We start from the raw sequence: 19671 nt of genomic DNA, 5'->3' as shown, positions 1-19671 counted from the left end.
CTTGGAGATTGATAGTTTCTGCTACCCATACTTGGACGCCTGCAACTATACTTCACCATAATGGTCCTAAGGATGGACGGATGGCCCTAGAACTCGCCCGTCTTTTCCTGGTTTATTTGCCTTGCGATCTATCTATATCAATTCAGACTTCTACCAAGAAATGCCCAATTGTTGAGGTCTGAGCTCGACTGGTTACAGTAAAAACCAGGAAGCGACTTACCAACAATCCAACCATAAATGTGCCCCAACTGTCAATAGCAACTTTTGGAAAATTAGCAAATTCGTGATCTGAACCTCAGTACGGCTCGGTTTGTACGGCCCTGCTATGAATTAATCTGCCTGGTCTCGGGTGCCGAATTGGATATGGTTTGAAACGCCTAGGGTTAATGTAAAACCCCTTCAATCATAAATTCAAATTCCCTTGCAATAAGAAGTTATGAATAAAATTGTGCTTCTAGCTTCCTTTCGAAATTCTTCAGTTCTGCAATGATTTGTGTAGAAGACACTTAATTCTGCTCTAGCTAATCTTCCAATGATCAATGATCCTCAAAATTGGCCTTAGGCCACAGATTAACGCCCTGATGAAATGACTGAATGTCACCTCCAATCTGCAATAATTCAGATGATATTTCACACCCTCAAAATTGAGTACCAATTGAGAGTTTTCGTTCTCAATGGCCCAGTTGTGTGTAATATCCTCCCCTGATTTGAACTTTGACTTGCAGAAATTTAACTTAAGGAATATTGTCAAACACTTTGTATGCAAACTCATAAAGCTGATTTCCTCAATAAATTGCTTTCCAATGAGTAGATTTACGAACAACTATGAAGTGACATTAAAATGCATAATACACATCATAACATTTTCACAAACACTTGGCACACATTCAATAGTATATGAAAAATCTGGAAACTCTTTCAATCTGCTAATAAAGGGTGATTTTTAAATGTAGATGTGCACTTACAGCTGCCTTAAAGGCTGCAACAACTATTCAGACTTGTATTCAACAATTATTATGCAAAATATCAAAATTTGACAAAAGAAACCTGGAATTAGTTGCCGTAGTATTTTGCAGATGTAGTCGGCCAGCCCTCCAAACTTCTAATCAGCCGGAAAAACAAGTAAACTTGATACCAACACTGTTCACGCCGTATTGTAGCAAAATACTGTTCATGCCGACTGTAGCAAAATACTGTTCATGCGGCACTATAGCAATAACTAACTTTAGATCTGCACCTCAAACCCTTGTAAATTTCTTTATGCAAACGCCCCAAATGAAACCCAGTGTGTTTCCTGAAGTGAAAACACCCTTGATCCTCCTGACTGTGTCTTCCAACAGCAAAGAGAATGCTAGCAAAGAGGGATTCCGTCCTCCAAGCCCGATAATCAGATATCCAGCAACATAACATTAATCTTCATCCAAGCATACAAAAAAAAAGCTCTTCCATTTCTTTTATAGTGTTCTCATAAGAGCTCAATCCTTCATTTTCTCAATGTGGGATAAAACATAACTCCCTTTATGTACCTTATGTCTCCAATGTGTCATAAAAATAAAGGGAACTCTTTTAATTTAAATATTTCCCACAAACTATAGTCTATGCATTAATAAAGTTAAATATTTAAATTTAACTTTATAAAATGGCTTTATCAATGCATAACAAATCTTATCAATGATAAATAAGTCTTCCTGTCGATTTTAAACAATTACCATTGACATACCACTGTGACTGAATGTCCGGCCATGTCCAAGATGACTTACTATAAATAGTGAGTATGCCCAAAGTTGCCTCAGAACCCCTCAGAAAGACCTGCAACTGAAACTGTCTAGGCCAAATGGCCTCTAAGCCCCTTTAATGGCCTAGTTAGCCTACGAGACTGTGGGGGAATAGGCTAACGACAACATCATGCTATGAATGCTAGAAAGGGGACATTACAGTCCGCCCTTCCCAAAATTGCTTGTCCTCAAGCAATTTCAGCTCTGGATGCTGCAATATCTGCTCATTTTCCCAAGTAGCATCCTCGATAGGTAGGTTCCTCCACTTCACTGGATACTCCCTGATAGTCCTCCTGCGAAGCACCCTCTCCCTGGAGTCAAGTATGGCCTCGGGAACCAAGATAAGCTTCCCCTCATCATCAAGAGGTGGCAATACTACTGAAGGCACCACATTGTGACCCAATGCCTTCTTAAGGTGTGACACATGGAACACATTATGCACTTTACTGTCTGCAGGCAACTCCAACTCATAAGCTACTTCGCCCACTCTCCTGATTACTTTGAACGGTCCATAGTAGCGTGGTTTCAATTTCTCTGCTCCACTCTTCTTGAGAGAGGACTGTCTATACGGCTGTAACATGAGGTACACCATATCTCCCACCTCAAAAGACCTCTCAACCCTGTGCTGATCAGCATATTGCTTCTGCTGATTTTGTGCCTTTTGCAAATTTTCCTTCAAGGATCGCATAATGTCCTGACACTCCTGCAAAGTATCCTTGGCCTTAGGCACCCTGCTATCCCCAAATAACAAATCCAAAAAATTAGGAGCATCATACCCGTACAGTGCCATAAAAGGGGACATTTGAATAGACATATGGAAAGAGGTATTATAGCAGTACTCCCCTAGATGTAGCCACTTCACCCAAGCCTTCTGCTCTCCTGCAATGTAGTTTCGAAGGTACCCCTCAACCCATTTGTTCACTATCTTTGTCTGCCCATCAGTTTGGGGGTGGTAGCTGGTACTCGGAGTGAGCTCTGTTCCACATAACCTGAACTACTCCTGCCAAAAGTGGCTCATAAATCTGCTGTCTCTGTCACTGACTATGCTCCGTGGTATCCCATGTAGTCTGAATACCTCTCGAAAAAATAGTTCTGTTGTTTGTGCTGCTGAATATGTAGACGAAATTGCAAAGAAATGTGCAAATTTCGTCAATCTGTCTACCACAACAAAGATACAATTCTGACCCTGTGCCTTGGGGAGGCCTGTGATAAAATCCATGGAAATGCTATCCCACTTCTTCTCAGGTATGGGTAGGGGTTGTAGTAAACCACCCGGAAAAGAATGTTCCTGTTTGTTCTACTGACACACAGGGCATTCCCTAACAAACTGAAGCACCTCTGATTTGAGTCCTTTCCAAGTGAAGCGCTCTCTCACCTGTCGATATGTCTTAAAGAATCCGGGATGTCCTGCCATTGGTGAATCATGAAATGCCCTCAAAATCTTCTGCTTCATAGCAGACCCGGGTACTAAATAAATCCTTTCCTTGTAGATGATCAGATCATTTACGACAGTGTATCGACTATCTTGAATAGCTCCCTCAATAATGCTAGATGCCCAACTATCCTTAGCATATTCTGCCAAGATCATCTCTCTCCAATCATCCATGACTATCCCAACAGCAAGCAAATGAGGCCTTCTAGATAAGGCATCTGCAACAATATTTTTCTTCCCTTTGACATAGGCTATGTCGAAATCATAGGCCTGTAATTTACTCACCCATTTCTGTTGCCTGTCATTAGGGTCCTTCTGTCCAAGGAAATGTCTCAAGCTATTATGATCTGTTTTTACTGTGAATCGGCTTCCCACTAAGTACTGCCTGAACTTAGCTAGCGCGTGCATGATTGCTAGCATCTCTTTGTCGTAGATGCTGTAGGTTCTCTCCACACCTCGTAATTTTCTACTCTCATATGCGATGGGATGTTTGTCTTGCATGAGAACAACTCCTATGCCCTCTCCCGAGGCATCACACTGCAGCTCAAAAGGCCTGGTGAAATCTAGAATGGCTAAAACAGGACATGTACTCATTAGCTCTTTAAACCTGTCAAAACAATCCTGAGCCCTCTCTGACCACTTGAAACTATCTTTCCGTGTCAAATCTGTAAGTGGTGCTGCTATCTGTGAAAATCCCTTCACAAATCTGCGGTAGAACCCACAAAGCCCGAGAAATCCCTTGAGTTGTGGAGTGTTCCTCGGTGGTGGCCAATCCAGAATGGCTCTGATCTTGTCTGGGTCAACCCGAACACTTCCTGCACTAATAATATGCCCTAGATAGAGCAACTCTGTCATCCCAAACTCACATTTACTCATCTTGGCATATAATGACTCCCTCTCTAGAATACTGAGCACTGTATCAATATGCTTCAAATGTTCCTCCCAAGTACGGCTGTATATCAGTATATCATCAAAAAATATCAACACAAACTTCCTCAACTGATCTCTGAACACTCTATTCATACAGGACTGGAAAGTGGCAGGGGCATTTGTCAACCCAAAGGGCATGACTAAGAACTCAAAATGTCCATAGTGGCATCTAAAAGCTGTCTTCTCCACATCCACCTCTCTAACCCGTATCTGATGGTAGCCGGATCTCAAATCAATCTTGGAGAAGTAGCATGCACCATGCAATTCATCAATAAGCTCATCGATGCGCGGGATAGGGTATCGGTTCTTGATTGTCTTCTTGTTTAGCTCCCTATAATCAATGCACATCCTCATTGTACCATCCTTCTTCTTCACCAATACTACTGAAGAAGTGAAAGGACTTTTGCTTGGCCGTATGTGCCCCATGTCAATCAACTCCTTAATTGCCTTTTCTATTTCATCCTTATATCTCTTCGGATGGCGGTAAGGTGTGATGATAACTGGCTTAGCCCCTTCCTTTAATTCAATAACATGCTCGATTCCCCTATCCGGGGGTCTCCCTGGAGGTATCTCACCAAACACCTTAGTATGTTTGGTTATTATTTTTTGTACATCAGGTGGATACTCTTGTACACCACTCGAAGTCTCCCATCTGACAAACTTCTGAGCACTATCTTCTTACCATTTGCCTCAAACCTCATTTCCATTTTCTCAAGGTTAAATGTAAACTCTACCAGAGACTTCATCCAGTTCATCCCAAGCACCATATCTTGATCACCAATGTTGACCACAAAGAAATCTCCTGTCATGTCATAATCTCCCAAACGAAGCTGCAAGTTGGAGATTTTCTTGGTACATTCAATTTTGAAGCCATCGGCAACCATCACCTTAAATCCCCTATGCTCCTCTATATGTAGCCCTCTGCGTGTCACAAACTTCTCATCAATGAAGTTATGTGTCGCCCTTGTATCAATGAGTGCCACAACTCTCTGTCTATCCAAGGTTCCCCTAACTCTGAAAGTGACGGCCTCCTGTATACTTGACAACTGAGCTATCGTGCTATCACCGTGTGCTTCCTCCTGTGAAGAACTATCATCATCTCCATCTGATTCGGATGACTGCTCTGAATCTCCATCTACTAACTCTTCGGCTGAAAAGTACTCCATCTGCTTAGCTTTTGCTTTCAATGGACACTTATGTGAGAAATCCCAAGGCTCCCTGCAATGAAAACAAAGCTTCTTCTTCCTAAGATCATTAAGTGTCTCATTGTCCAACCTCTTACTTTCCTCCTTAGTTGGCTGAACCTCTTTATGAAAAGGTTTCCTGTCCTTATCTTTCCTTGAAGGGAAACTCTTTGCTTGGAATTTATTTTTTGAAGATAAAGAGGAATCCATGTCACGAGCTTTCTTAATGGCTTCCTGCAAAGTGGGAGGGTTGAGAGCTTTAATCCACCCTCTCAACGGATCAGCTAACCCATCCATAAATAGAACTAGTATCCTCCGTTCAAATACATCTGTTACTAACATTGCAAGTTTCTGAAACTTTGAAATGTATGTTTCCAATGATCCCCACTGTTTAAACTGAGCTAACTCTTTGAAATGGAGTTCTGGATCCTTCCTATCAAAACGTTCAATCAGCCTCTCTGTAAACTCCACATATGAGGTAATGTGTGCATGTCCCATAGTGACCATACCATGATGCCATCACTCGTGTGCTAACCCATTCAGATGAATTGCTGCATACTTAATAGCTTCTTCCTCGGGCATAGGGTTCAATTGAAAGTATGTGTCAAGCTTTTGAACCCAAGCTCTTGCTGTAGACTTTCCTGAGCCATCATAATATGGTAACTCAAGTCTCCCTACTTTCTTCCGTAGCTCATAGCTCTGGTTCCTGTCATGTCCACGTGGCATATGTTTCATCCGCACATCCATATACTCCCTAAAGGTAATTGCAGCAGTAAAATCTGGCCCTCCGGCTTCCCAATCTCTCCTCAACTGGTCCTGTATATCAGTAATCTGGGGCTTTGGTACGAGCTGCTCTGGAGCTCTAGGAGGAAATGTAGGAATCATGGGCCTTGAACTCACTGTCCTAGCTCACTGGGGTGCATGACCGAAATTGTTCCCAACTTGTTCATCTCCATTATGTGTCCCATCCTGATCATTTCCATTCTGATTGTTACCATTCTGATTATTTCCTCCACCCATGTTAGCATTCAACCCCATTTGACGAGCCATCATCTACATCATAAGATCCAATCTCTAATTATGTTCCTGTGCCCTTTGTTTTGCTACTCGCTGACCCTGTACCAAGGTCTCTAATAATTGTAAGAATCTTTCCTCTATTCCCGCCTCCACCTAATCTTGTATTCTTGTCATTTCGGTCACCCATATTGCTGTCTTGATCAAAGAATACCTCCGCTGTGTCTGTATGACTGGATTCTATACCCCCCTGTACGGATGAACTAGACTGTTTGCTTTGCAGGTCTGAACTCCTACTTTGTCTTGCTCTGGTATTGCGGAAATTATAAGGCCCCTGTCGCATGCTCAAACATAAATGCTTTGATTTTAGTGTTTTGACATTTCATCAAACACTTTCCCCTCTATCCGCCAGTTCCAAATTTCCTATAAGACCTCCACAGGATGGCAGGACTTATAGCTCTGATACCACTGTAATATCCTCCCCTGATTTGAACTTTGACTTGCAGAAATTTAACTTAAGGAATATTGTCAAACACTTCGTATGCAAACTCATAAAGCTGATTTCCTCAATAAATTGCTTTCCAATGAGTAGATTTACGAACAACTATGAAGTGATATTAAAATGCATAATACACATCATAACATTTTCACAAACACTTGGCACACATTCAATAGTATATGAAAAATCTGGAAACTCTTTCAATCTGCTAATAAAGGGTGATTTTTAAATGTAGATGTGCACTTACAGCTGCCTTAAAGGCTGCAACAACTATTCAGACTTGTATTCAACAATTATTATGCAAAATATCAAAATTTGACAAAAGAAACCTGGAATTAGTTGCCGTAGTATTTTGCAGATGTAGTCGGCCAGCCCTCCAAACTTCTAATCAGCCGGAAAAACAAGTAAACTTGATACCAACACTGTTCACGCCGTACTGTAGCAAAATACTATTCATGCCGACTGTAGCAAAATACTGTTCATGCGACACTATAGCAATAACTAACTTCAGATCTGCACCTCAAACCCTTGTAAATTTCTTTATGCAAACGCCCCAAATGAAACCCAGTGTGTTTCCTGAAGTGAAAACACCCTTGATCCTCCTGACTGTGTCTTCCAACAGCAAAGAGAATGCTAGCAAAAAGGGATTCCGTCCTCCAAGCCCGATAATCAGATATCCAGCAACATAACATTAATCTTCATCCAAGCATACAAAAAGAAAGCTCTTCCATTTCTTTTATAGTGTTCTCACAAAAACTCAATCTTTCGTTTTCTCAATGTGGGATAAAACGTAACTCCCTTTATGTACCTTATGTCTCCAATGTGTTATAAAAATAAAGGGAACTCTTTTAATTTAAATATTTCCCACAAACTATAGTCTATGCATTAATAAAGTTAAATATTTAAATTTAACTTTATAAAATGGCTTTATCAATGCATAACAAATCTTATCAATGATAAATAAGTCTTCCTGTCGATTTTAAACAATTACCATTGACATACCACTGTGACTGAATGTCCGGCCATGTCCAAGATGACTTACTATAAATAGTAAGAATGCCCAAAGTTGCCTCAGAACCCCTCAGAAAGACCTGCAACTGAAACTGTCTAGGCCAAATGGCCTCTAAGCCCCTTTAATGTCCTAGTTAGCCTACGAGACTGTGGGGAAATAGGCTAATGACAACATCATGCTATGAATGCTAGAAAGGGGACATTACATTGTGACAATTGCAGAAACCCTAGGCTCCACAATGCACATGTGTTTAAATCACAATCTGATAACAAGAGAGAAATAAACAACTGCTTTTTAGAATGGAGCCCCGGGGTGCCTATTTATTCTTTTCTCTCCAACATCTCCAGAAACTTCTAGAACATTTTTGATTTTATCTATTAAGTGACTTTATAAAATATTTAATAATTCAAGTCACTTTATTAAATTAATTAAATATAAAGTTACCTTTTAATATTTATTTATTTGATAACTTTATAAATAATTAACTTAATATTACTTATTTATTTAATTAAAATGATTAATTAGTCGTCCTCATAAAATATTCATTATTTTGGACAACCAAGCTAATCAAATTAATTAAATCAGACTGCCTCCAAAAAAAATGGGGACATGACAACATGAGTGAGTGAAAAGCATTATAGATTCTTCACCAATTGGATAGCAATAAATTTTGAATGCCAACATCTTTACACAAGTCTCTTTCTTTCTGTAATCTCTTCAAGACAAAGCTCTTGAAGTTTTCTAACATTCATTCATTTTCATCTAGTTGCGTTGCTTGATCATTTTCAATAAGCACTTGTGTAGATTCTTGCTTCTCTTCCAAGGATTCCCCTTTGTTAGAAACACAAAATGCTATGACTTCTCCAGTCTTCCGGCATATGATCCCAAGTTTGTCTCCATGAATAGAATCTCATTACCCTCACCATATTTAGTGATTAGTAATCCGAGTCTGGGTGTGCTTTCTGTCTTAGTCTGATTGGGAATTCTTTTCCATGGTAGCCACATATGAGAGAAGTTGGTGGATATGGATTTGTTCAACTCCTTGACCAATCTCTACTTAATAGCATACCATACCCCTTTGGTATGTCAACATCAAAAAATTCATACACCTTTGAACTCTTAGATCTGATGCCGATCGCATATGAATATTATTTAGTTCTCCCACAACTTGAACATCCATCTTGTCCGATTGGGTTACCTTCCTGTTTTTTTGCAGAGTTATCAATACCAATCTTCTCCATACTGCTAAAATCATTGTATTGGGAGATGCATCAAAGCCTATCAAGCACTTATGTAGCATCTTTTGAAAATTCTAACAGACGTGAGGAAAGGAGCAAGTTCATACCTTGATAAAAGATCATAGGCTTTTCATTTTGTGTCCTTGGATGGAATTCTTTCTCTTTTGTACTTTGTTGAGCATTGTTTCCATTTTGTATTGTATTTGTTGCTTGTTCTAAAGACATCAACGTCTCTGGTTATATCCTTCTCTTTGGCTACAGGATCACTTTGTGGTACACCTTCAATATTTGCAACCTTTTGGGCATCAAGAGAATTTTGCCCCATGCCAATGAATTTGGGAGGATATGTTGAAATGTCAAAGGCATTCCATGGCATCAGATACACATCTTGTACTACATTATTATTATGTGTTGGATTGGGTTGGGAATTGCTAGATGCACTACATGTCACATACCTTGGGAATTGATCTTTGTGGGAGTGTCATTCAGGCTCCCCAATAGTGTCTCCCTAATCTATGGAACTTTCACCAACTCAATCAATGGTAAAATAACTCTTATTTTCTTGAACTCTTCCATTTCCCATGATCATAACATTCAATTGATTTTAACTATTTAACTGCTAGTCACATGAAATGTGTACATGATTATTTTAAGAGAAAAATATTTGGGATGTAACATATGCAATCTTATGTTTGCTTGAAGCCACATGTCTAGTATAAATAGGAACCACTTCAGGAAGCATAATGTGATTTTCCTCTTCTTTTCTTGTTCAATGTATCTAATATCCCCTATGAACTTGCTTTATTTTACAATTTGATGTTCTTTCTTGCATGGATTTTGTTGTTTAACACATATATTTATATCCCATATTGAAACCTTATGCTTGCTTGAAACTGCATCTTTGTTATAAAAGATCTCTTACTTAGGGCATATATTGGATCTTCTTCCTCATTTCTCTCGAGGACCCATTATCTCTTTGTTGTTCCTCTCTTTTATACTATGATGTCCTTACTTGTAAGTGTATATCTTGTATTATTGAGATGACAAATATGTAGGTATAACATGGTATCCTTCAATATTACTTTCCATCTTTCTATGGCTTTTCCTTATTTTATGATACATTCTTATTTTGGCACGCGATACTTTGTTTTACGAAAGATATGATTGTCTCTGCTTCGCATATTATTTTAATGCCTTGGATTGGTATGTTTGTCATTTAATAATCATCCATAGTATCATTCTTTCCATTTACTTTATATGTGATATCTTTTCTACCATATATGTTACATCTTATGTTGTTGGGAGTTGTATATCCTATGAGGTATCTTGCCTTTGCACTTAGGGGGCAAGGTTGCTTGTACATTCTCTCTCTTTGTCTAAGGATCAACTTTCCTTAATATATTGGCATTTGTTTATCATGTGATATTATTTCCTACAAGGAATTATTGTTTTGATTAGAATTTACTCTTATGCAAGAGGTGTATATCCTTGATCATCACCTCTTCTTTATTTGCAACACTATGTTCATAATAAACACTTTTCCTTACTATGTGATTCAAAGTTTGTCATTCTTCATCAAGAATCCCTATTTCACCTAGAAACATGGGACTAAATGGGCACATTTCTGTTCTTCTTCCCCTCTGTAGTTATGAAGATGCTATCTTTGTGTAGACACTCCTCTTGGAGGTATATGTCTTTAAACAAGATCTCTTCCTTTTAGGGATCTCTTCTCATAAGTAAAATATCCTTTCATGATTATCTATTTTCTTATCTTATAAGAGTCCACACTCTCAGCTAAGATTGTGGCATAAATTGTTGTCTATTGGTATCTCCTTGTTGATGGAAGTAGGTATCCTTAATACTCTTCCTTATGATGCCTATATATGCACCTTCATTTTCTTTTATTTATATTGCAGCCAATCCTTGATGGGTATAAGTGGCCTTTGTCCATCCTTGGGATTCACATTTACAAAAACACATAACTATGGATAACGGACTCCTGTCCATCCACAAAGAGCATGAACATAGGCAAGCCCTATGGTGATAGGCTGATTGATCCATGGGGTGTGCACACAAACATTTCTTCATGGATAATGGAGCCTAGTTCATTCATGGAGCACACATGCATTCATCCAAAGCTGCTAGAAGGTGCAAAGTTTCTATTGACTACCAGGCACACAAACCTGCTACACTATCCAATCATATCTTTCGTGATTCACTGTAAGACACGTCTTACTGAGTGAGGTAATCATCTCTCTCTCTCTCGCTTTTGCTTTCATGGTAGTAGATTAGATCATGGAGTTTGTATCACCATTTTTGGTGCTCTTATTTGTCCTATGTGATCATTTCTATATATTAACACATGCGTGAATTGAAAAATGCTCCTTTGGGCTGCACATTACCCTATTTTGCATCAAAATGAGATCTCGTACATCTTCTCTGAAATCAGTCTTTGTTAACTTGGGAAGCTGGGAGCGAGTTCACTTAAGTCCAACTAACCACTCCTTGTTAACAAGACCGATTTAATGTTTGGATTTTTTCTCATACTCTTTCATGGCTTCCTTGTTAGTTTCGCGAATGTCCACATTGTGCTTTGGGATGTTGAAGGCATCTCTTATGCAGCCACTGCAAGTAGAACTGCAACACTTTCCTTTGGTGTGAGGACTTGGCTTGTTTTGGGCTTGTAATTTCTTATCATTTCCAATACTAACTCTGTCCATTGATGTGTAGGTGGAAGACTGCCGCTTGTATTATGCCATTCTTAATCATCTTCTTAATTTCATTGGATTGGTTGACTCCATACATTCAATCTCTCACTAGGTTCATGTCAAATGGCCCAAGATTGGTGTCGCCAATTTTTTTTTCACGTGGAGGTAAAACTTGATTCGGGCATCATATCTTATGTATCAGACTCCAGCCGTTCCAACCTTCGTGCTTCAGCACTTCCAACGTTCTTAGCTCATTTAGCTTTTGCTCCTTTCCTTGTCTTTTCCTGTTAAATCTTTCTTCTCCTTGGCCTTCACTTCAGATTTTGATTTTTCACCACCTTTCTCCATGATTCAATCTGCATTCATCAATCCTTAATCAGATTTTAACTTCATTTTATCAGACTTGCATTAAATCCCAAAATTGCTAGTTGCTGGTGTAGTGAAATCAAACTAAATTTTTACATTAGACTTTAAAACTAGTGAATCTAAGTCTGTAATGGCATGAAATACTTAGAATTTTAATCATTTTTTTTAGTTTTACAAAGATTATCATGTCTCCCAATTCAATTTTACTTTGCTGTTAATAAAGATTATTGATTGAGTTATGAAAACTAGAGCTTAGTACAGAACTATGTAGTTCTGATATAGATCTCTGTCCATGATAGCAACCGCATTATGAGAAGACCAAAATTTAAGTTGCGGACTGAGTTCTCTTGATTTCAGGCCTTGAATTCACAAGAGATGCTTGAAATCAGATTTTAAATTGCCAATAAATGATTAAATCTGTCTTTTTTGCTGGTAAATTGACATTATCAGTTAGTGCTTAGCATGAACATTCGAAGAGAATAGCCTTAGATTGATCCCATCAGCATCTATATGCAGCCCTGCAATGAAAAATGGTTAAAATACTGCTCAATCTGCCCCCTGCCGGTTTGAATTCCTTCGTGTGTGCTGGCAATTAGTTTTGAACTAAGTTCCTTTGAAGTGTTGAAATGGGTTTGCTTATATAGGCAATGTCTTGGATTGATTTCACCCATGCAATACTATGAAATCTGAATTTCCACTCTCAAATATTGCATGCAAATATTGATCAATCTCCACTTGCATTGAATGGATGACCTTTGTTAAGTTTACTTCCTTTGCAATCTCAAATTTCAAAATTTGGGGCTTTTATTTGGATCAAATTGATCTCAAGTCCATGTGGATGGAAATCTCTATTAAATTTAGGCCTCATTTGGTTAAGTTTGAGGCATGTCAATGCCTGATTTGATGCCCAACATTAAATTTTTACAAGGCTTTGCACTAAATATAGGAGTCTTTTACTGCCTTGTTGGCAACATTGCATTGAGTTTGGATCCACCATTATCCGTTCAAGGTTGGCTATTGGGATTTACATTTATATTTGAAGCTTTCATCGAACTCAGAGCCCACATGCAATGATATTGGGTTTTATTTTTGAACTTTAGGGCCCTATGTATGATTGGGTCGGACATTATGTGATGCTCGTGCCAGATTTAGGGCCAGATTTAGGTGTCTTTACATTGATCTTAGGCCTGATGTGTACACTCAAGGCCATACATTTGATTATAGGACCCATGTGTTACAATTAAAAGCCTGATTTAAGCACACTTTTATTGGATTTAGGCCTGATCTTGATCTTAACAGATCAGGCTGATGCGTTTGTATTTGAGGCTGATGTATTCGAATATGAGGCTAGACACTTGAGTCATGGGGTCTATTTTCGCTTGAGTTTCAATCCACATGCTTCACTTAAGTTTGGGGCCTATGCTTTGGAATTTGAGCCCATACGTTTGGGTTAAGGGATCTGGTCCCCATCAAATTTGGGCCTTATTAGGTCCACTCGTCACTTGTAGTGTAATGTTGGTGTGCAGGGGACATCAGGACTACTTTCTGAGATAGGAAAAAGAGGGCCATAATTTGGGGATGGTGGGCATGGGGGTGCAGGTCATAGTAACATGCCCAATACTATAGTAACATTCAAAAATCAAAATTCAAATTATTAGCAAATAGTAATTTTTTAAATATTAGTTCTATCAAAGATTCAAATATCATAAAGGATGATTGTAATGAGTAGCATGATATGAATCATGTCTAGTGTCTGGGAGTCCCTCTGACGTCTAGGAGTCCCCAAACACCAAAGTGGTGCGGCGGTGGGTGTGGCCGTGGTGTGGCGATGCTTAATCGGTGCCAAGGGTACTTGTGCACTCCAAGTACCTATTCAAGGGATGTCCCTGCACTAGGTACTCTTGGGTTTTGGACCGGGTGCATGTCTCGCATTGGGTACTCCTAGGTTTTGGGCTGGTACACGTCCCGCACTGGGTACTCCTGGGTTTTGGGCTGAGTGCACGTCCCTGGGCTGGTTCTATTTAGATCCTTGGAGCCAGATGTTACATATTTGTGTCTGGTTTAGGTCCTGTTTTCAGTTGAATTTAGGCCTGACTGCAAATTGAAGGCCACATGACATGTCTTAGGGCTTGACTTTTAGGACTTAGAGCCACATGCTAACCTCGAGGTCCACACCTTGCAGCTTGGTCCTTCTATTAGTTCCCTTCTCCACCAAATTAAGGCCTGATCTAATTAGATCAGGTCCACACATCTCATACAGGGATGACTTGCATTGATTTTAGGTTCCATCCTTGAACTTTGAGCCATATGTTACAACTTATTAGGCCTATTCTCGGCCTTGCTTTGTATTGAGTCTGGGCTTCAAGTTTACAAATTATGCCCATACGTTTCTTATCTAGGCCTTGCTGATTGGCCGAGGCTTCATACATTTCGCATAAGAGCACATGATTATTGATTTGGAGTCACGCCTTAGCTTTCAAGGTCATTCGAACTTGATAAAGGGGGGCCTTGTGATTGGTTGAAAGCTTCTTACTTCCTCCTTTTGCATCGTTTTCCCTTAATCGAATTCAACAAGTTTAATTGCTTCCCTTGCCCAAGGAATATGCTTTTATCTCTTGCCATATGGGAAGGTGGATTCCACCTTTTGATGTGTCAAGCTTGCCACAAGAGAAGGTGGATTTCACTCCTTGATGTGTCAATCACCACATGAGAAGGTGGATTCCATTCCTTGATGTTTCAATCTTGCCACTTGAGAAGGTGGATTCCACTCCTCCATTCGTCGATTGCCACATGAGAAGGCAGATTCTATTCCTTGATGTGTCAATTGCCACATGAGAAGCTGGATTCCACTACTTCATGTGTCAATTGCCACATGAGAAGATGGATTCCACTCCGATTTAGAGAAACACTCAAAGCAAAGGATCCGCTATTAAAATTAGTCTTACAAGCTGCTCTTTTCATGTGGGCCATAAAAACCACAACTCTAGTATTTTTTCACTTTCATCCGATTTAGTGAACTCACTCTACAAGCAACCATACGATCTCATCAAACATGGATATGTAATCATGAACTTTTGCCTTTAATTGTTTGTAATCCTAAGATTAGAGAATTAGAATTTATTTTTCAAGAGGACTAGTATTTTCCTATTATCTAAGTGAAGACATCACTCGAGATGTCTCTCCTTTAACATCAATCCAGTAGGTGAATTTATATTAGAGGGATACGAGTTGGGAAAAAATAATGGAATGTCTCCTATGTAAAGAGATGAAAGAACTGCTCAAACTCTTCAGGCGAGCCTTCAGTTTTATTTTTTGTCATTACTGTGATTAATTTGATCGCAGGCCAACCTGTTAGCTGTACCTTGTTCCCATCCTGAAAAATTATTATTTTATTTGTGGCTGAACATGTTAAATTGCTTTTTACACAATCAAATATGACACAGGAAAGGTTGCTTTAACCTTTTGCCTCTTATTTTTAATTTAATAGTCTCTGATGTATTAAATATGTTATTATTATTATAATTGTCATTTGATTTTATTATAATTTATTATTGATTTAAGGGAAATAAATATTAATAAGTCTGATTTAATAATAGTTATTTTTCACCTTGGACATCATTTTCTTGTCTCTCCCTTTTCCTTGGGGGCAATGGAGATGACTTCTGCTTCTTTCACTTTCAACTCTTTCTTGCAAGCAAAAGCTTCTATTCTTCTGACTTAATGATGAATTGCTTGGGTTACCCTCTAATGGACTTCAAACAGATGTCTGCACAATACTCCTTTGCTCAAAACAAACGTGGATCGAGATATCATCATGTTTGTGCTAAATGGGCCTTCTTGCAAAGGAAACAAACAAATGAAGATCCCTTTTTCCTACCTTTACGGGCTGCACTTTTGCTCATTTGCATCACATGTTGGAAGTGGTGTCAAACCATTTTCTTCTATATCTCCTTGTTAGGAGCTTACTCACACATCAAAATTTTCAATTTCCCAATTAGATGTTTTGGGTAAGAATAGCTATTACTTTCTTGGGCTGTTTTTCTTCATCTCACTCAACTTGGTACGTCTTGAAGCTCTCTGCAACCTTATTTTTGCCTTCAAAAATTTCCAAACTTAAATATTGAGTCATATCTCAATCTCTAGGTGACATGATTTTTCATGGCTAGTCTTTCATGAAACTCTTTCCCTCGAAACCCATTTCAAAAATCAAACTAGAGCCAGTTCTTTTGTATGCTTTTCAAAGATACCAACATCTAGATTTGAAGAAAATGCATGAAGAAATAATAGATGGTTTGAATACTTTATTCATTGGTTATGCATCTTTGGTAGTGAGTGACCTTGTCACTTCTTCTTAATCATCTTGGACCTTTGCCAGTTGTTTGTCTCTGACGTAAATGATTTCTACATGTCAATGATTCCTACCAGGGATCCTCCACTTGTTTCCAATCTATCTTGCAACTCTTGGTACAAACTGTTATTGATAGTGCATACTAATGTGTTTGTGTTTCATTCATTACTGAATAAAGATTGCACTTGGTATAATTTGGGCTTGACGGGGATGAATACTGTATTTTATTAAATTTGAGGAATGGTTTTAAAAGTGCTCTGTAGGATATCATGAGACATTTTCTTACAGTAACTGATGATAAAATAATAATTCTTTCTCATGTTTGTGTTTTTTGTTGGTCTTTCAGAATAATATCCCAGTATTTTGCCCAGGTTTAACTGATGGTTCTTTGGGTGATATGCTCTATTTCCACTCCTACCATAATCCAGGACTTGTTATCGACATAATTCAAGGTATGGTATCATTCAGAAATCTTTACTGCCCACTGATCTTATCTGGAAAGCGCATATCAATTTCAGCATTGTGGTGGACTGTTCTTAAATGGCATGAAATAAAGGGAACAAAAGTCTAGTACATCACTCTAGTATATCTGCTCTATAAGTGTTAAATAGTGGGGTTTGCCAAATGTAAGTTTGATATTCAAAAGGTTAATATTTCTGCATGTAAGGGGTTTCATTACTAAAAAGGAGCTCTCTTGGAAGGTCACCTGGTTTTGAATAAGAGAGAATTGATACTTCTGGAATGTTTTTGACCTAGCCTCATTTTATACGTTGAAGGGAGGGTATAGACAGTAGAGCGACCTTAAGAAGTTAAGGGAAATAAATATTATTTTAAAAGTCATATGTAGCTTATATGGATGATAGAGGAATACAAGTTTGTTTTGATATCCATTTGCTTAGAAACAATATCCTGTCTGACAGTGATGGACTCTTCCTGGTTGGTTAGATATGCAGAAGCAATGATATTTATTATTTACAGCCACCGTGCTCATGTTTACATTGTTCTTACTACAATATCTGACTAGTTGAAAAACTACGAGAACCAGACATCTAGGGAAATTTATTACTTTCTTGAGTAATTGGTTCAATAGGATGTTAACAGACAGAAGATTCAATTTTGAATTTTTGAATATAGAAAGGAAGGAAGCTACATAAACTTTCAGCAAAACAGGTGGTGACATCTCCAATGAATATCCAGGGGCACTGTGTGCAAGGTATTTCTGCATATACATATATGCTGAATAAATGAGCATTATAATTTATAAATGCAAACCAATTTGGCTATTTCTTGCACAGATTGATCTGAGAAACAAAAAGTAAGGATGGGAGACATGTGATTTCTAATCTATTTTTACTGTGAAAGCATTTTCAAAAATATGGCATAATGTTCTTAGATCTTGTGAAACAATATCTGCAGGGAATATTGTAACCTTGGAATTGATAATCATACTTGGAAGATGCAAATTGCTGGTACTTATTAACTTGCCCAAACATATGTAAAAACTTGACCACTTTTCTGGTCAAGCAAGTACTTGATTATTTGACTAATTTTCTTCATCAAATAAGGCTGTTTTTAATAAATGATGTTTATACAGTATTATGGAGGTTCTAGGAGGATTAACAATAATATTCTTTTATAAATCCTTCAATAGATCCTTTTGAACAGTGAAATTTGGAAGATCGGAGAGAATCTGAATTTTTGTGTTTTTTGGATTTCTCTCTCTATAATTTTATTTTGTTTACTATATTCTGAAATTTTGATGTGCCACAGCCATCTTCTAATTATTTGTAATTCTAGAGGAAACTTGCTTCCAAATTTTCAGAACCCTTTAAATGTTATTGATATTTATGATGTTTATATTTCTGGGGAAACTATTGCAGACATAAGAGCTATAAATGGTGAAGCTGTTCATGCTAACCCCCGTAAGACGGGCATGATAATTCTGGGAGGGGGCATGCCAAAGCACCATATTTGTAATGCTAATATGATGCGGAACGGTGCCGACTATGCCGTTTTTATTAACACTGCACAAGAATTTGATGGAAGTGATTCTGGAGCACGACCAGATGAAGCTGTTTCATGGGGTAAAATTAGAGGCTCTGCTACTCCTGTCAAGGTAAATGATTTTTATATTTAGTTCAATGGACAATTTAAGTCCAGTAGAATTAATATGAAATATTCTCTTACATTCCTGTTTAATTTTTTATATAAAGGTGTTCTTATAGCACCTAAGTGGTCTATGGTTGCTACATGCTAGTTCCAAGGTTTTTCCAATTCTAGAAGTAGAGTTTTATTCACTTTACTGGTACAGATAACTTTAAATTGTTAATGTTTTCTTAATGCCATGAAACAGGTTCATTGTGATGCGACAATTGCATTTCCCTTGCTAGTATCACAAACATTTGCAAAAAGGATTAATACTGAACTCAAAAGCACTCGTTGACACCATGAATACCTGCTGTAATCTTTTAGAAAGGACGCCTTTTGTAATCTGGCTGTCCTTCCATTTTTTATATGCAGTTTGCAGAAATGCTTCATGAAATGATCTACATACCTCTAGCTATGGCTAAATTTCTTATGACAGTGAGTTCTAGTAAGTTATATGTCATCATGGTCCGTATGTGGTATTCGGTATTTCATTTTACTTCTGATCTGAATTTGGTAGTGGTATCACTTTTCCAATGCCATTTTGAATTTATATAGTCCCTCGTCAAAACACAACATTTTTTTGATGCAAACAATGTGGAATGTCAGATTCATTGTGTGATTAGACACAGCATGGGACCACATGGCTGGTCCATAGAACAAAGAGGAAATGAGCTGTATATACCTTATATAATATGATTATACACTCAAAATTTCTTATGATGTAATCAGTTAGCCTATCTATTTTATTTTAATTATTAATTTAAACCTTCGGAGAACAAAATCTGTTTTGCATAAGTTTAGGATATGTATTAAATCAAATGCTCTGGAAAATAAATTGCTAAGTAATAGTATTTAGCTGGAAATATTGTGACAGATAATATGATGCATCAAGTGTGCAAGGATGTTAGTGATGATCAAATGAATGCTTCGGAATCATTAAATGTTTCGTGACTGCAGAATCAATATCACGAGTGCAAATATGACCTTTGTCTTGTGGATTTGGACTGGAATCACAGA

The 19671-nt window shown here is 38.1% G+C and overlaps 1 protein-coding gene across 2 annotated transcripts in view; it reads left to right on the top strand.

The window, feature by feature from the left end:
• DHS (deoxyhypusine synthase) overlaps window positions 1-19379 on the top strand; it is a 61343-nt gene extending 41964 nt beyond the window's left edge. For both annotated transcript variants that reach the window (XM_089792491.1, XM_089792492.1), the window contains 3 exons: window positions 16853-16958; window positions 18387-18622; window positions 18860-19379. In XM_089792491.1, the coding sequence (XP_089648617.1) occupies window positions 16853-16958; window positions 18387-18622; window positions 18860-18949 (432 nt within the window). In that variant the 3' untranslated portion in view covers window positions 18950-19379. The remainder of the gene's footprint in view (window positions 1-16852; window positions 16959-18386; window positions 18623-18859) is intronic.
• Window positions 19380-19671: the final 292 nt, after the last annotated feature.

Source organism: Cupressus sempervirens, chromosome 7 (assembly GCF_028749045.1).
Source record: "Cupressus sempervirens isolate cs-2001-9-10 chromosome 7, ASM2874904v1, whole genome shotgun sequence".
Lineage (NCBI taxonomy): Eukaryota > Viridiplantae > Streptophyta > Pinopsida > Cupressales > Cupressaceae > Cupressus > Cupressus sempervirens.
This window is presented reverse-complemented; position numbering and strand designations above follow the sequence as displayed.